Source organism: Sorex araneus, chromosome 3 (genome assembly GCF_027595985.1).
Source record: "Sorex araneus isolate mSorAra2 chromosome 3, mSorAra2.pri, whole genome shotgun sequence".
Taxonomy (NCBI): domain Eukaryota; kingdom Metazoa; phylum Chordata; class Mammalia; order Eulipotyphla; family Soricidae; genus Sorex; species Sorex araneus.
The window spans coordinates 220045954-220064269 of NC_073304.1; the positions used below are offsets into that span (position 1 = coordinate 220045954).

At 52.6% G+C, this 18316-nt stretch overlaps 1 protein-coding gene across 1 annotated transcript; it reads right to left on the minus strand.

Moving 5' to 3' along the window:
• Window positions 1-7964: 7964 nt before the first annotated feature.
• AARSD1 (alanyl-tRNA synthetase domain containing 1) lies at window positions 7965-18307 on the minus strand. The gene is made up of 12 exons (XM_004608816.2): window positions 18188-18307; window positions 17943-18074; window positions 15909-16068; window positions 14657-14714; window positions 13299-13455; window positions 13089-13205; window positions 12820-12950; window positions 11915-11981; window positions 11650-11741; window positions 11230-11284; window positions 9273-9367; window positions 7965-8429 (listed from the first exon to the last, which is right to left on the minus strand). Exons 1-12 carry the CDS (start codon window positions 18224-18226, stop codon window positions 8294-8296), a joined length of 1239 nt encoding a protein of 412 aa, XP_004608873.2. The 5' UTR covers window positions 18227-18307; the 3' UTR covers window positions 7965-8293.
• Between the last annotated feature and the right edge of the window lie 9 nt (window positions 18308-18316).

Genomic DNA, 18316 nt, shown 5'->3' on the forward strand with positions numbered 1-18316 from the left:
GGTGTTCAGGGGACCATATGGGATGCTGGGAATCGAACCCAGGTCGGTCGCGTGCAAGGCAAACAAACGCTCTACCCACTGTGCTATCACTCCAGCCCCAAGAGAACTCGGGCTTCTTCAAGGGCTAAGAAAGCCCCTACACACACCCCAGCATTAGATAGGAAAACATAAAAGTACACGTCTCAAGAGAGATGCTGGCGACACATGTGCTCAGACACTGCATGTACTTGGCCACGTGGGCGCAAGCAGCACACAGGTTGGGGCAGCATATACGCACCCTTCCTTTGTTCACGGTGGCTTTTATAGGCTCTTTGTGGGTTGTCTGGGCTGGAGCGATAGCACAGCGGGTAGGGCATTTGCCCTGTACGTGGCTGACCCGGGTTGGATTCCTCCATCCCTCTCGGAGAGCCTGACAAAGTACCGAGAGTATCCCACCAGCACAGCAGAGCCTGGCAAGCTCCCCGTGGCTTATTTGATATGTCAAAAACAGTAACAACAAGTCTCACGCTGGAGACGTTACTGGTGCCCACTTCAGCAAATCGATGAACAACGGGACAACAGTGCTACAGTGCGGGTTGTCTTGATCCGGAAGATCTGGAGTCTTCTCAGGGCTGAATCACTAAAGTTAGTTAATCGGATTAAAGGAGAGGTCTGAGGATTTTCAAGAGAGGAACTTCATGGGAGGGGTCCAATCTCCTCAGGGTCTGCTGAAGGTCCTATCTGGTCTCTGTTTTCCATATCCACAGAGTGAATCAATCTTAAAATTTTCCTTCCCAGAAGTTTTGTTGACCTAAGTTTCATTGCTGAGGGCCTTTCTCTGTCTACCTGCCTACATCAGTAGGACGCAGGGATCGAAACCAGGGTGCAAGACAAGTACCCAACCCATTGCACTATCTTTCCACTACACTTTGTTTGAATTTTAACTAATGTTTCTCCATGAGAAAAATGGTTTTCAGGTAGCTAAGCTTTGTTTTTTGCCCCATAAAAATCAGATTTCTGGGCCGGAGTGATAGTACAACAGATAGGGCGTTTGCCTCGTATGTGGCCAACTCAGGTTTGATCCCCAGTATCCCATGTGGTCCCCTGAGCACTGCCAGGAGTGAATCCTGAGTACAGAGCCAGGAGTAACCCCTGAGCATTTCTGGGTGCAACCCAAAAAGCAAAAAAAAAAAATCAAATTTCTCTAGTCAGATAATAAAAATCTAATTTTTAGATCTGGAAGTAGCTCAGTGGTAGAATATTTGCCTTGCATGGGTGAGGGGCTGGGTTCAACTCCTGATGCCTCATAGTCACCCTGAGTACCAAGAGGTGTTGCCAAAAAATTTTTTAAAAATTTATTAATGTTTGGTTGTGGGGCTAGAGTGATAGCACAGCGGGTAGGGCGTTTGCCTTGCATGTGGCTGACCCAGGTTCGACTGCCAGCATCCCATATGGTCCCCTGAGCACCGCTAGGGATAATTCCTGAGTACAAAGCCAGGATTAACCCCTGTAGTGCCTCTCCGGGTGTGATGCAAAAAGCAAAAAAAAAGAATTTAAAAAAATGCTTGGCTGTAATTTTTAGCTTAAAAAGAGTTTAAGAGCAAAAGAGATACTACTAGGAGTAAAGTAGTAGCTTGCATGCAGCTCAAAGCCTTCTCTTGGGTTTCTTCTCCGAGAGAAAAGAGAAGGGAAAAGCTGAGATATGAACAGAGTACTAGAACAAATGCACTGGCTGTGCATAGCACCCAGGTGCCCCTTCTGTCTAGAATCTTCCATTGGACTCCCCCAGCAAGCAGGGGGCTCCCAGCCCCAAACCCTCCTTGAGTGATGCCATCCTTCAAGTTCAGAGTTCAGGGCTGGGGAGACCACTCCAAGGGGCTGAGCCCAGGCTTTGCATGTGGGAGCTCCAGGTTTCATCCCCAGCACCACCCTATGCAGTGAACTGGCCCCAGCACTGCCCATTGCAGGCCAAAATTTAAAAAAGAAATCACAGCAACTATTCTACTCCAAAATAATTGTGCAAGGCCAAGTTGTAGTGCGGAGGTCAATCACATGTCTTGAAAGTAGAAAACCTGGATTTGATCCCTGAGGCAAAAAACAAACACAAATAAACAAAAGAGATTGTAACAAGAAATAGGGAAGCCTGGCTTTTGAAGTCCCTTACAGATTTCTCATTTCCACTTTCTCAGGGATGAGCCTTCAGCTCCTCGAGGTTTAAGTTCATTGTCAGGTAGCAGAAGTGAATACATCAAAATATCTTTTGTTGGGGCTGGAGCGATAGCACAGCGGGTAGGACGTTTGCCTTGCACGCGATCGACCTGGGTTCGATTCCCAGCATCCCCTGTGGTCCCCTGAGCACCGCCAGGAGTGATTCCTGAGTGCATGAGCCAGGAGTACCCCCTGTGCATCGCTGGGTGTGACCCAAAAAGCAAAAAAAAATAAGTCTTTTGTTGTTTGGGGAGACTTTTTTGTTTGTTGGGGTTTTTGTTTTGTTTTGCTTAATCTTGGTATTGGGTCACTCTCAGATGTGCTCCAGTGCTTAGCCTTGACTTTGTGCAGGGATCATTTCTGGTGGGTTTTGGGGACTCTAAGGGGTGCCAGGGATCAAACCCAAGTCAACTGTGTGCAAGGTAAATGCTCTACGCACTGTACTTCCGCCCACTTCATAATATCTTTTCACACAGTCCTTGGTCACTTTGGTTGTTGTTTTTTTTTTTTAGTGAATCACCCTGAGGAACAGTTACATACTTACAAACTTTCATGCTTTCGTTTCAGTCATACAATGATCGAGTACCCATCCCTTCACCAGTGCCCATTTTTCACCACCAATGATCCCAGTATCCCCCCCTCCCCACCCCGCCTCTCTTTTGTTCTCTTTTTCCTTTTGGGTGTTGTAGTTTGCAATAGAGGCATTGAGTGGCATTGAGTAGCCATTTTCTTTGGTCTATAGTTTACATTCGGCACTCTGCTCCCAACCCAAACGGGTCCTCCAAACACCCTTTACTTGGTTTTCCCTTCTTTATCTGAGCTGTTTCCCTCAGCATTTGAGGCCAGCTTCCAAGCCATGGAGTAAACCTCCTGGTCCTTATCTTTATTATTCTTGGGTGTTAGTCTCCCATTCTGATACGTTATATTCCACAGAAGAGTGGAATATAAAGTGGAATCTTTCTATGTCTGTCCCTCTCTTTCTGACTCATTTCACTTAACATGATACTTTCCATATTGATCCACTTATATGCAAATTTCATGACTTCATCTTTTCTAACAGCTGCATAGTATTCCATTGTGTAGATGTACACTTTGGTTATCTCTTACATCCTATTTTGTCCTCTATCTGGTTCACCTTTGTTTTGCTAGCATTCTCCCAATAAATCAAATCAAGTGGAACATTATTTATTCTAGAAAGGGACTCTGGGCAGTAACTAAACAACTGTGACTGTGCCAGTATATCTATAAGATTCCCGTCTTGTATCTTGTCAAGGTTCATATGCCAGGTGACTGCTGATACCAACAGAGGCCCATCACAGCCTTCCTCCTGTTACCCATCCCCTCTTCATTCCCGATTTGTGTGTGTGTGTGTGTGTGTGTGTGTGCTTATGAACCACAAAGAGCTGGAGTTAGTTCTGAGACATGGGTACTTTATGCACAGATAAAAGTCATGAACAAGTTCAATGTTTGGGGGCCAGAGTGATAGCACAGTGCGCATTTGCCTTTCATATAGCCAACCCGGGTTGGATCCCCGGCATCCAATATGGTCCCCTGAGCACCACAAGGAGTGATTCCTGAGTGCAGAGCCAGGAGTAACCTCTGAGCACTGCTGAGTGTGACCCAAAAACAAAATGAGCAACAACAAAAAATTTCTAAAAGAAAAAAAAGAGGTTAGATTCTGGAGGAAGACAAGAAGCTGCCTTTGGGAGGTAGAATTTCAGGAAGATGGAGAGCAATTGAGAGACAACAAGCCACAGAGCAAAGAAAGGTGAAAGGGATCAGGATCTTGGCTCAGTGCCTTGGTGGTAGGGCATTTGCCTTACGAGTTTTGAGACTCTAGGTTCCATCCTGGAACTAGCTTTTGTTGTTACTGCTGCCAGTTTATTTTAAGGTGGGGAAATGGTTCAAAAGGTCTGGGGGGAGGGTCCAAAGAGATAGCACTTGCTTTGCATGTGGAAGTCCCAGGTTAGATCCCTGGCACCACGTGGTAACCCAGCATCGCTAGGGACTGTCCCCAAGCATTGCAGGTATGACCAAAAGAAGACGGGCGGAAAAAAACCTGCCCTGTCTTCTGTTTTCTTGTAGCCTTCGAAGAAATTAGTAGAAAGAAGCTCAGAGTCTTGGAAGATGGCAGAGTGAGTGCTGGTTTCTAAGTTAGGACCCAGTGCCATACTGTCTCTGTTCCCGGTGCACTTCAAGCAGACATTTAACTGGAAGACATTCGGGAAAACTCTCCAAAATACAAAGAATGAATCATTTTTTTGGATGTCACAGTTCATCTTGATTCCATGTTTCCTTGTGGGAAACAGATTGCTCCACGTCCCACGGACAAAGTCTGCAGAACCATCAGGAAGATGAGTCAGGGAGCAGCCGGTTCCCCCGGCTGGCTCAGGCAGCAGCTGCCCGACCCGCAGGCTCACAGCGCCCCCTGCTGTTAAACCGCAGAGGTCCCGATGCGGAACGGAGCCCTCCGCAGAGTTCCAGAAGGGAACAAGAACTGAAAAAATTCAGAATCAGCTTTCTTGCAGAACCTTAGGAAGTGCTAAGATATGGCAATAAGAATGAAGCAAAGTAAACCTGTGTAAATGATTTTTTTTCATTTTCCGTTTCTCCAAGCGGAGTGGAAATCCCCCATTCTATCCACAGCCAGGTTCCAGAACAGGAAAAATAAAACAAAAAAAACCTTGTTTAGCACCATTCATAAAAACACGTGGACACAGTTGCCATAGAGATTGAGCCCAGAGTCACAGAAAGGGGGACACAGTCAGGTTTGGAATTACATGGAGGGAACTGGGGGGGTTCCTGTTTTGAACTACAGAAGAAATCTCTTGTTTTTCAATTACAGCATTATAACATGTGTACCAGTCCTCCGAGAGGTAAAATCAGAGACTGCGTTACAATGGAAGGGTTTCTCTTCTATTTATAACTTGCTTATTTAATCCTTTTTTGCTTGCCAAAAGGCACCAGACGGCTTCAAGATCCTTAAATGGCCCCGTCCTAAAATCACATAGTAGTTAACTGCAGGAGAGATGCTCTTTCATAAAAGAGGAACAAGATGTAGGCCACATATAATTGGGATAATCTTTTTGTTTTTGTCCCTGGTGGTACTCAGGGGCTACTCCCCCAAATTTATGTTCTTTTGCTCTTGGCCATTCTGAGGGGGAGCCAAGTTCTGGGTTCTGGAGATTGAACCCAGGACTCCTGTCCCGGCCCCGTATAATCTTTGGGAAAGTACGGTAACAGACATCCAGGAACCACACAGCACTCCGGAGCTTGGAGGCTGCGTCTCCCTGCTGAAACACTGCCCGAGCTTCAGGCTCTTGGCCCGAAAGTAGACTATGAATTCACATCTACAGAAAGCAGCAATGTTCTGAAGTAACTCAATTAGGATGTTTTTGAGTCACTTATGCAAGAAATCATTAGTTGACAAAGAAAGGGAAAGAGAGCCACAGTCTGGGCACTGTGGTGTCCCTCACGCCTGCCCAGGGCCCTGGTTCAGTGCCCTAAGGAGTGAGGGGAGCAGCGGGAGAACGAGGGGGCTCATGAACAGGGGAAGGGCTAGGCCTTCGCTCTGGAAGTTCACCAGAAACCCAAGTGGAATGAGACGAGTTATGCCTTAGGATACTATTAAAGGAGCCTACGGGATGATTAGCCCAAAATGAGTGTTTATGCACACACCCACATAGAATATACATTCTGGAACATTCCTTTAACCCCCAGAGAAACAGTGAGAAGGGGCACCCTCTGGTCTTTAAGGTTTGATCAGGAAAATACCCATGGCTGCTTAAGGTGTGCAAGCTGTGGTCAGGCAGAGCGGGGGTCCCTGCGGGCCACGAGCACATTTGATGTGGACGACACATTCACAGGAATCGGCACCTACTGACCCAAGCCCACCCCCTCCCCTTTAGTCCCAAGTGGCTGCCCTGCCATGCCAGAGGCCACGTTGCTCCCTTAATAAGAGCTTAGATGATTAAAGAAACTCCAGCCACCCTAGAAACACAGCGGGTACCACACCCTCCTCAGAAACACTCCTGCAGACAGCGGCTATCTCCTGCCCCTTCCGGATCTGTCCCAGCTCTAACCACAGCACAGCCAGGGTCACTCAGGAGAGTGATAGGGAACTTTCCTCCTCTTTTATTTATTTTTTGGGGTGGGGGTAGGGCCACACCTGCAAGTGCTCAGGGGTTACTCCCAGCTCTGCCTACATGGATCATTCCTGTTGGGGCTTTGGGAACAATCTGAGGTGCCAGGGATGTATTTTTTTTATTTTATTTTTTTGCTTTTTGGGTCACACCTGGCAACGCACAGGGGTTACCCCGGCGGTGCTCAGGGGACCATATGTGATGCTGGGACTCAAACCCGGGTCGGCCGCATGCAAGGCAAACGCCCTACCTGCTGTGCTATTGCTCCAGCCCCAAGAGGTGCCAGGGATGTAACCTGGGTCTGCCAAATACTAGGCAAGCACCCTAGCTGCTATACTATCACTCCTCCACGCCTGTTAGGAGTGATCCCTGAGCACAGAGCCAGGAGTAAGTCCCGAGTACCACCATGAAGCCTACCATACCCCCCAGCAAAAAATAAAAAGCAAGTTAGTGTGCGTTTGCCGCCCCGGCCCACGGGCTGCCCGAACACATATTGCCCACATCTCCCCTCTCGAGATGTGGACTTCCATATCTAATGCTAGGATGTGTCCTGGGGCTCCCAGTCCACCCTGGAGAAGCCCACACTCTCTATACTCTCTCTTGAGCATCTCTCTCCCTGCCACCCCCAGAAGCCCATGTTCTCTCAAGCATTCACCCCTCAGAACTTCCAAATAAAGTTTTTACTTTAAAAAAAAAAAAGCAAATTAGAAACACTTCCTTTTCCCTTTTTGGTGGGGGAGGCCTGACAGGGGGAGTTCAGGGTTCCCAGGACCCCTCCCTGGGATTCCCGGCCCACCACAGTAGTGGTTCAGTGCCAGGGCTGGAGGATGTGGGCCTGCAGGATTGCCCAGGCCACCCAGGGGCCCTCGGGGCCACACTCAGCAGTCCTCTGCATTGTGATGCCACAGAGGGACCAGAGTTGGCCCCAAACAGGGCAGGTGCCTTAGCCCCGGGCTATCTCACCAGTCCCTCACTTTCTTCAGTCTTATCCTCTCTTGATGCACGAAGCCCAAAATTCTACTCAAGTCCATGATAAGTCCAAAGCCTCCTCTCCTAATCTCGGGACAGTGTGGTCTCCTGTTCTACCCACTGTTCCGAAGTGCTGGGCACCCTCCTCCCTGGACTTCCATCTCCTTTCAGACTTGACAATGTCCGTTATTATTTCTGTGGTGCCAAGGATCGAACCCAGGGCCTCCCAGGTGCATGGCAAATCTTTCCCACTGACAGATTCCGTCCCTGGCCCGTCTTGAGTCTATTTCAAGTATTTGTTTATTGGGGTGGGGGCGGGGAGGCGGGGGCCCTGGGAAGCTGATGCTCTCCCTCTGAGCTACATCCCAGCCCCCCTCGTGTGTTTAGCGGTTCTGAGATTGCAGCAGAGGGAAAAGGATCTGGTCTTCCTCTTCCTTGGGCCATGCAGTCGGGAGCTCTCCTCTCCCGCGGGGCCCGTGTGCCCTGGCATCAGGCTCCCCTTTCAATGCCCCCTGGGTGAAGCTGGAGCCTCTGTCCACTTGATAAGTTTTATGGCTTCTTGATCTATTGGCAAAGCTGCTGATACTTTTTGGGTCTGACACACAAGAATAGAAAACAAAAGACAAAAAAAGAAAATTAAGTTAAAAAAAAAGAAAACGAAAGACAAAAGGAGATATTTTCTTTTAGTAGATGTGAGGAACAAAGATTCCCTCACCCACGGAAGGAGTCTAAGGCTGGGGCAATATGCAGCCAGGCCCTGCATGCTCCTCGCCCCCCCCACCCACCAAGTCACTGCCTGTCGCAGCCCCACTGAGCCTGTCCACACTCCAGGCTCCTCCTGGGCCTGAGGCAGGCCTCAGAGGGGCCGACAGAAAGCCGGCTATTTACTCCCTACTTGGCGCACTCTGGAGAGCGGCATGAACTGTTCCTATGTGGCCCCACGCCAAACTATTTTATTGTCCGAGAGACTGTGGGTCCAGGAGGCCCGTCCACGCTCACTCCTCGGAGCTCTGCCTGCTGACGTAGTCCTGGAGAAGCGCCTGCACTTCCGCCCGCTGACTCATCCTGGTGGCCTTGCCCTGAAAGCGGCCTTTCTTGCCCGCACCTTTGCCTTCCAGGATCTCAGCCACCCTGGAATGGAGAGAGACAACCGGGTCTAGGAGGGAAAATCCGGGGCCAGTCCTGACTCTTCCCCGGGGGACCCGGGAAGGGGAGGAGAAAGGCAGGTGGTTTCTAAGAATCCACGTTAGAGACGGTTGGCAGGGGGCCACAGTGAGGGTACAAGGGTTAAGGCACTTGCCTTGCATGCAGGCTGCTGATACCTGTTTGATGCCTGGCACCATAGATGACCCCTTTCCCCCCACCCCTGCCGAGGACCACCAGGAGTGATCCCTGAGCATAGAAGCTGGAGTAAGCCCTGAGCATGGTGGGCTGCGGCCCCTCCCCCCAGCACAACAATACTCGCATTAGAGTCCCGGATTGGATGCCCAGAAGCCATGAGCCCGATATCTGCCAGGACCCACCCCAAAGCGCCAAGCCAGGGGTAGCCCCGAGCACCCCAGCTAAAAATGTGTGAACATCACAGCTAGGCATGACCCCAGCCACTGCAATAACCATTACAAAAGAAGATGAAGAGGGGGAGGAGGAAAGAAAAATAAATAAGTAACGCTATAGTTTTGGTTTGGGAGGCCACACTTGGCAGTGCTCAGGGCTTACTCTTGGCTCTGTGCTCATGCTCAAGGATCACTCCTGGCAGGGCTTGGGGGGACCCTACGGGGATGGTAAGAACGGAACCCGGGTTGGTCGTGTGCAAGGCAAGCATCCTGCCCACTGTGCTGTCTCTCAGGCAGCCCAAAATAACACTATTGGGTTTCAGAGATGGCTGAGATCATGGACGTGGCCTCTCCCTGGGAATGGGCTATTGGTGAGGTTGCCTGGCTCCCCCACCCAGAAAAGGGGGTCCCCACAGATTACCTGGGTCCCAGGGTCTCCACGGCCTCTGCGGGCCCAGCCAGGAGGAAGAGGCCTGCGCCTCTCTCCTCGCCCACGGTCAGGAACAGGAGGGTCCCCTAGGAGGTGACACAGGACGAAAGCCCTACGCTGAAGGCTTTCAGTGCCATCACTAAGCCTTCAGGCAGCCTACACCCACCCTATACCCCAAACTCTATTCAGTCTCAAGAACGGATTTGTGGGGCTGGAGTGATAGCACAGCGGGTAGGGCATTTGTCTTGCACGCAGCCAACCCGGGTTCGATTCCCAGCATCCCATAAGGTCCCTGAGCACTGCCAGGAATAAATCCTAAGTGCATAGCCAGGAGTAACCCCTGTGCATTGCCGGGTGTGACCCAAAAAGCAAAAAGAAAAAAAAAAAAAGGAACAGATTCGTGTTCCCCTAAGCCGTGAGTTTCCTAAAGCAGCTCATCCACGCTGGTGCCCCCGAGCCAAGAACCTTCTCACACAGGAAGAAGGCAAAAGCTGCTAACCCTAACCAGCACAGGAACTTTTTATTTTATTTGGGAAGGGTCACCCCCAGTGGTGGTCAGGGCTTACTCCTGTCTCTGCACTCACGCATCACTCCTGGAGGTGCTCGAGGGACCATAACCAATATGGGGAATCAAACCCGGGTCAGCTGTATGCAAGGCGAGTGCCCTACCCACTGTACTCTCTCCCCGTATTTGTATGTTTTGGGAAAGGGAGTATTCCCAGATGGGCTTGGGACAGAGGCTGTTAGGACTATGTTGGGAGGTGTCTGGGGAAACGTCACGTAGTTCCAGGGATGAGCTCGAGCGCTGAGCTGTATCTCTCCCAGCCCCTGTCTCCAGCTTTGCTCATTCGAAGCCAGAAACCTCAATACACATGGCTGTCCCCCAGGAGAGCCATTCCACGCTGCAAGGAACAGGAAGAATAAACAAGAAGAGAGGGCCCAGGCGATAGTCCAGCGGGGAGGACACTTGCCTTGCATCGGGTTCGATCCCTGGAGTCCCATATGGTTCCCCAAGCACCTACCAGAAGTGATTCCTGAGTGCAGAGTCAGAAGTCAACCCTGAGCATTGCTGGGTGTGATTCAAAAACCAAAGAGGAAAAAACCAGGAAGCGAGAAACAGAGGGACCAGAGCAGGCATCCGAAAGGGGTTTCTGAGGTCAGTGCCATCACTAAGCCGCAGGGATGTGGCAGTCCCAGTTGGGGCCAGAGGCAAAGGCAAAGGGAGTCACTCCCGGCAGGGCTCAGGGGGCCATCTGGGGTGCTGGAGTTCAAACACGGGTTGGCTGCAGGCAAGGCAAACATTCTGAACTTCTTCCTTCCAGGGGCCTGGTGAGCCCCAGAGTCCTAAAACCAGGCCCTTGGCACACAGACACTGGGACCTCAGCCCGGGTGGCGCTCCAACGCCGAGAAAAGGATCTGTGGAAAAGGCACGGCCCCCAGCGGGCCACAGCACAGACCTCGCTTCATCCCTACACAGAGCTTGCTTCATGGGCAGATCTCAGGCAGTCATCCTGGGGACGCGGGGATGCCTCACAGGGTCAGAGCACATGAGTGCCAAGGGAGGGGCCTGGACCCAGTCCCCAGCACACACCAGAGGCAGTCTCTGAGCACCAGGTGGAACCCCCAAGATTATATTTTAATAAAAAAAAAAGTAGGGTAAAGAGAAATAGTACAGTGGGGAGGGTGTTTGCCTTACACGCGGCCAACCCAGGTTCAATCCCCAGCATCCCATATGGTTCCCCAAACACCACCAGGAATAATTCCTGAGTGCAGAGCCAGGAGTAACCCCTAACCCCCGACCACTGCCAGGTGTGACCCAAAAAGCAAAAAAAAAAAAAAAAAAGGTAAGAAATTTCTAGTCGTGGCTTCAGCAAACCTAACCACCCCCGCCTCCCTCTCCCCCACGCCGCCTCACTTAGGCCGCCAGCACGGGGAACACTCCTCTTACCTCTGACCCGATCTCGTTGGCGATGATATTCATGAACTCGGAATCACCCTCCTTCCTACAAGAGACAGACGGGAACAGGATAGTGCTGGGAACAGGAAGCCGCAGCAAGCCCGGCACCTCCAGGGGGAAGCTGGTGTCCAACCACTGTCTCTGGGCAAATTCCCCAGGCCCTTAGCAGAGAGAGAGGCCAGCAGGGACACGCCAGATACCAGAGGGTGGGCGCCTGCCTTGTGCCTGGCCACGCCAGGAGCACTGCTGGGTGTGAACCCTCCCCGCCACCCCCATCAAGAGAATAATACGACGGGCCAGCAGGGTCCCTTTGGGTCTCAGCAGTCAGCAGCTCCCGACAAGCTTTGGGCTTGTTTCTAATGTGCCTTGGGCACACCAGTTGGGCACTGTGCAGGGCGAGGCCCCCCTTACTTGTGCAGCATGACCACCCCGCCCCAGTCCGGGCTGCTCCTGAGGCTGCGGGCAGTGTGCACGGCCAGGTCCCGGAGCAGGCTCAGATTGTTCTGGAAGAGACATGGGAACTGAGCGGCCAGGCACGACTCCCCCACAACTCCTCCCTGCTCCTCACCCTGACCAGCCACAGCCTGGGGAGGGGGAGTGGGGGGTCCACGTCCGGGGGCCCCTCCAGGCGAGGCGCCTGCGCCCTCCCTCCTGCCCTCCCCCGCAGAGCGGTCACCTTCTGCAGGAGCTTGGTGGAGTTCTGCAGCTTCTGCACTGCGTCCACATGCTCTTCTGGTCCACACCTGCAAGAGAAAGGTCAGTGCCGGGCGCCGCAAGGGGCTCTGGGAGGATCAAAGCGGTTCAGTTGCCTTATCAACAATTTTAAAGAGAAAAAGCAGCACGGGAGAAAGGGGAGAGGGGGAGAAATCGCTAAGGGACCGTGCTGACAAAAATGCTCAGAGTCCCAAAGGTAGAGGCAACACAGTAGAGACTGGACACACTCCATGCACAACACACCCAGGAAAGCCACAGGTGCCAGCAGCCAGCAGGTCTGGGACACAGGGCCAGCCGGAATGACTCTCTCAGTGGTAGGGTGCAGACTTCACAGGCCTGAGACCCTTGGTTTGAAAGCCGGAATCAAAATTAAAAAACCAGAGCAAATGGGGCTGGAGCGATAGCACAGCGGGTAGGGCATTTGCCTTGCATGCGGCCGACCCGGGTTCAATTCCCAGCATCCCATATGGTCCCCTGAGCACCGCCAGGAGTAATTCCTGAGCGCAGAGCCAGGAGTGATCCCTGTGCTTCACCGAGTGTGGCCCAAAAAGAAAAAAAAAATGGGGCAAAGAGATAAGTGGGTAAAGACACTTGCTTAGCACACGACTGGCCCAGATTTGATCCCTGGCACTCTATATGGTCCCATATAAGGAGCACTGAGCCACAAGTAAGTTCTGAGCACAAACAGGTTTACTGCAACCCCTGCTCCCTCCCCAGCCGCCAAAATAATAATAATAAAAAAACAAAGAGAAAACAACCACAAAGGAGGAATCCACTGAGGGCTGCAGCGCTTCTGTCTCCCTGAGCAGTGAGGAAGCCAGACCCCTGGGGTTCAAGATGGGAAGAAACGGCCCGAGAGGGACATACTTCAGCAGCCCGGTCAGCACTTTCTCAGTCCCATGGCTCCTCTCCATCCACTTCAGAACGCGGTTCCCAGCCAGAAATACCAAGTTGGTCTTGTTCTTTTTCCCCTTCTCAAGTCCCAGGATTTTAATGACCTACAATGAGCCCAGTGAACAACCGACGCTGTCACAGCCGTGAAGCAATAAAGGAGTGATTTCACTTAGGGACACCGCAGCTGTGTCCACTCCCAGGCCTGTCATATGCACCCCCCTCCTCTGGCACCAGCCCCGTACCTGGAGGTCACTGAGATTGTTCACGTGGGTGCCACAGCACATGTTGGAGTCAACGCTCTCGATGGTGACGACTCGGATGGGCCCAGCGTGGTCATCTGGTAAGCCCCGGCCCCTGACCTGGCAGTTTTGGAGAAGGGCTATCTGCGTGCTGGCCAGGGGCCCTCGGAGGGGCCGTTCCCACGTCCCCACCCCCTGGGCTCTCTCTCTCACCTGCTCCACCTCGGGATCGTCCAGGCTGAGTTCTCGAACTGTCACCGGCAGCCTCGCTCTGATTTTCTCGTTGACGCTCCGCTCGATGGCAGAGACTTGCTCCGCGGTCACAGAGGGGCTGTCCAGCTCCACCACGCATCGCAGTCGCCCTAACTCCCTATCAGGAGAGCAGTCACCAGACACTGGAGGCAGCGGCCCGGGAGCACCCTCAGGTCCTGGGGGAGCCTCTAGCCTGTGGGGAATCCTGGTCTCTGGGCCTGGCCCACGGCACACAGACACGGGAGCTTCATACCCGGCTGTTGTGTGAACCATGAACGTTATAAACATCCAAAGGGCCCTGGGCAGAAAAAAAGGTCCCCCACCCCCGACAGAAATGATCCTACTGGGCTCAGAGAGATACACAGCAGGTAGGGGGCCTGCCTTGCATGTGGCCGAGCCAGGTTTGATCCCTGGCACCCCATAAGGTCCACTCAGCAACACCAGAACCGATTCCTGTGTGCAGTGTCAGGAGTAAGCTCTGAGCACCACCAGGTGTGGCCCCAAAATAAAAACAAACCAAAAAATGTTCTTACCCTCAGGCTGGAGCTGCGGTATCGAAGGCAGGGTGCTTGCCTTGCACACCGCCAACCTAGGTCTGGGGTCGATCCCTGGGACCCCATTCTGTTTCATTCCCCGAGTCTGCCAGGAAGTGATCCCTGAGCACAGAGGCAGGGGTAAACCCTAAGCACTGCCTGCTGTGGCCCAAAAATAAACAAACGCACAAAAAAGTAATGACCTGACTTCATCCTCACTCACAAACCCTCAGAACAGGAGCTGCCATTTCCATGTTAGAGTTGAGAGTGAGAAGGGAACATGACCAAAACACAAGGCCACAGACTCTGACTCCACATTCCATATTCAGGCAAGAACAGGAGTACAGCAGGTAGGAAAATAAAAAAGTCAGGTATATGGGGCTAGAGCAATAGCACGGTGGGTAAGGCGTTTGCCTTGCACGCAGCCAACCCGGGTTCGATTCCCAGCATCCCATATGGTCCCCTGAGCACCGCCAGGGGTAATTCCTGAGTGCAGAGCCAGGAGTAACCCCTGTGCAACGCCGGGTGTGACTCAAAAAGCAAAAAAAAAAAAAAAAAAAGTCAGGTATGGTTCCCAAACAAACAAAACAAACCCCACACTAATTCGGCAGCAAGGGCTCTCCTCTCCTCTCCTCCTGGTGCTTCCCCTGGACTCAGGCTTATCCGGCCACTGATGGAGCTCACAGCCAATGGAGAACAGGACCCCCCCACCCGTCACTCCCCACCTTGGAGCTGGTACTGGGCGGGGGGGAAGCCTGTCCCTGGGTGGCCTGCGCCCCTACTCACCACGATGTTGTTTTCAGCCCAAACAGACTGTCGGCCACCGCGGTGATGAGATGCTGGCCTGGGCGGGGGGAAGGGGCAGGAGGAGGCTGAGAGGGTGGGACATGCCGCTCTGACGCCCTCTCAGAGACACAGCACAGTGGGGTCTCGGGGGCCTGCCAGGCACCGTGCAGAGGAGCTGGGGAGATGCTTAGAGATTCTTTTCCCATTTCTGTTGTTAGTGTCACTAAAGGCTGGAGAGATAGTGCAGCAGGTAGGACACTTGCCTCGAATGCAGCCGACCGGTTCAATGCCCAGCACCCCATGTGGCCCCTGCCCAAGCACCATCAGGAGTGATCCCTGAGTGCAGAGCCAGGAGTAACCCCTGAGCATCGCTGGGTGTGGCCCAAAAAGCAAGAATCCCTGAGCCAGGAGCCAGATGTCACAGGGCAGAGGTCTGGACTCACCTGCCATGCAAAGGCAAGTAGAGTCATGAGTTCATGTCCCCAGTGTGGGCCAGAGAAAAAGTACAGCGGGTAAGGCCCTTATCCTACATGCAGTCGACCTGGGTTCTATCCCTTTATTTATTTATTTTTTGGCTCATACCAGGCAATGCACAGGAGTTACTCCTGGCTCTGCACTAAGAAATTACTCCTGGCAGTGCTCGGGGGACCATATGCGATGCTGGGGATTGAACCCAGGTTGGTCTCGTGCAAGGCAGATGCCCGACCCGCTGAACTATTGCTCCAGCCGCCCCCCCCACCTCCCCCGCCGTTCAATCCTTGGCACCCTATATGGTCCCCCATGTCCTCCAGGAGTGATTTCTAAGTGAAGAGCCAGGAGTAGCCCTGGAGCACTGCTGGGTGTGGTGACTCCCCCCCCCCGCCACCCCCCCAAAAAATATAGCAACCAATGAGCAACCAATACTTAAATTCAAGTTGCTCTGACACTTTGTTTTTGCTTGACACTTTTACTTTACTTGTTCATCATTACCATTCTGCCTGAATCCAAGCTGATTCTATGTGTGTGTGATTTCATGTTTTGTTTTGGGGCCACAACTGCCAGTACTCAAGGGTTACTCCTGGTTCTGTGCTTAGGAATCACTCCTGACAGGGCTCGGGGGACCATATGTGGCGCCAATGATCGAACTCGGGCTGGGTTTGAGCAAGACACTTTGCCCACTGTACTCTCTCTCTAGCCCCCCACACTGACTCTAAAAGGCTAACTTCTAACCACCCAAACCGCATTTCCAAGACAAGGCAATGGCCCCACCTACCTGAATGCTGCTGCATGTGGTCAAACCTCCGGTCCCAGTCCACCCGGACCTGGACCTTGCTCCCAGGGGTCAGGGGGGTCAGTGTGAAATGATCAGCCTGGGCACCCCGACGGGTCACTCTCAGCACATTGATGTTATCGATTGTACCATGGTCATCAGGCTGGGACAAAGAAGTGAAGGAAATCAATGGGGCGGGCAGGGCGCACCCCAACTTCCTAAAGACCGTGCAGGGGGGCCAGAAACATCATATAGTGGACAGGGCACTTGCCTTACATGTAGTTGACCCACTTTGATCCCCGGCATCCCAGATGGTCCCCAGAGCACTGCCAGGAGTAATTCCTGAGTGCAAAGCCAGGAGTAACCCCTGAACATAACCAGGAGTCACCCCTGAACATAACCCAGTCACTGTCATCCCGTTGCTCATCGATTTGTTCGAGCAGGCACCAGTGTGACCAAAAAAAAAAAAAAAAAACCACCAAAAAGGTTTTCACGACCCTCATATTCAGTTACACTACTCCATGTGGGCTGGCAAGCACAGTTGGCAAGAAGCTAGGATCTACAACATGCCATAATATGAAAAGTTATATTTTCCAGGAGGTGCTCGAGGGAATGAAACTTAAAGAGTCTTAGAAAAATCAAGGACGACTTCCTGAAAGATGTGATGAATACATGAGACTTTCTACAGATATTAAAGGTCATGGGTGGGGCTGGAGAGATAGCACAGCGGGTAGGGTGTTTGCCTTGCAAGCGGCCGACCCGGGTTCAAATCCCAGCATCCCATATGGTCCCCTGAGCACAGCCAGGGGTAATTCCTGAGTGCAGAGCCAGGAGTAACCCCTGTGCATCGCCAGGTGTGACCCAAAAAGCAAAATAAATAAATAAATAAAATAAAGGTCGTGGGTTTCCCTTTGAAGTTCTGGAAGCCTCCCCTTTTAGGAAATCCAGTTACTAGTAATGGATAGTGATGCAAAACAGGCACCTCCTTACTAGCAAGCTAACTGAACATGTTCTTTGCCTAAGCACCTCCGTTAAGGGCTCACCACAGCTTCTTGAGTGAAGTCCACAGCCGTAAAAGTCTCCTTCAAGGTCTTCTGACCCTGCCCACTGACCTTCCCTATGTCACCTAAATGGATCTTCCCCATCTAATGGAATTAGTTGTAGTTAACTAGACTTCCTCGATGCTTTCAGGCCCCCCAAACTTTCTTTGGGCCATTATTCCTGCTAGAAAGACTCTTTGGGGACTGGAGCAATAGCACAGCGGGTAGGGCGTTTGCCTTGCACACGGCCAACCCAGATTCAATTCTCAGCATCCCATATGGTCCCCTGAACACCGCCAGGAGTAATTCCTGAGTGCAGAGCCAGGAGTGACCCAAAAAAGCCAAAAAAAAAAAGACCCTCTGGAGTCAGCACAGCAGGTAGGGCATGTGCCTTGCAGGTGGCCAACTGGGGTTTGATCCCCAGCACCCCATATGGTCCCCCAGTCCACCAGGCACGATCCCTGAGCCCAGAGTTAGGAGTAATCCCAGAGCACAACCCGGTATGGGGCCTCCTCCCCCCAAAAAAACTCTCTCCGCTGTTCACATTTGGTGGTATTTCCTTTCCTAGTACACACTGGACCTAGTCCCTCCCAGTCAGCTTCTGTGCCTCATCCAGCTCACCTAACTCAGGAGAAACCATTTCCGTCCCAGTCAAATACCATGATTCCTACCTCAGGGCGTTTGCACTTACCATTCACCCCTCCACCACCTGGCACTAAAACATTAGCAGCAGCTCGCCCCTTCACTGCTGTTCCTTTTATTCTTATTTTGCTTTGTTTTTGGCAAAAAGCAATAGCCTTGAGATGCTGCGGGCTACTCTTAGCTCAGTGCTTGGGGCCCCTCCCATGATGCTCTAGGGAATGCCAGGCAAAGCAAGTGCTCTAGGTCCACGGAAAGACCTAGAGAACCCCGCCCCCTCACATCTTCACACCTCCCCCCGTCCCACCCCCCTCTCTGGCTAGGTACACGCTAAGCGACGGCTGGGCCGGACCGGTACCTGCCCGCCGCCCTCGGGGAAAAGCAGCGTGTCTTCCAGCACCACGTGGAAGCCGCTCAGCACCTCCTTCTTGCCGTGGCTCCCTTCGCTCTGCAGCTCGGCGGGCCGGCACGAGACCACGGTGGTGGTGAACTGCGGGACAGGGGGAGGCGCGTGAGCCGGGGCGGCCACCTGCCCCCCGCGTGCACCTGCCCCCGCGACCCCAGCCCCGGGACCCCGCCCGCCCGCCCGCCCGCCCGCCGCACCTCCCGGGCGTAGCTGTCCCTCTGGCACTGGAACGCCATGGTCCGCAGCTCCCAGACGCACAGTGGCCGCGGGGCGGACGGAGAGCGACGCGGGACAATCCTCCTCCTCCTCCCGGGGGCGCGCGCGCG

Excerpts from the sequence above, each read along its gene's own strand:
- AARSD1 (XM_004608816.2), bottom strand. The coding sequence starts at position 18,226 with ATGGCGTTCCAGTGCCAGAGGGACAGCTACGCCCGGGAG. Across the intron at positions 12,951-13,088 it reads ACAATCTCAGTGACCTCCAG|GTCATTAAAATCCTGGGACT; the intron begins GTACGGGGCTGG and ends GGCTCATTGTAG. Across the intron at positions 11,285-11,649 it reads GGGGTGGTCATGCTGCACAA|GAAGGAGGGTGATTCCGAGT; the intron begins GTAAGGGGGGCC and ends TGTCTCTTGTAG.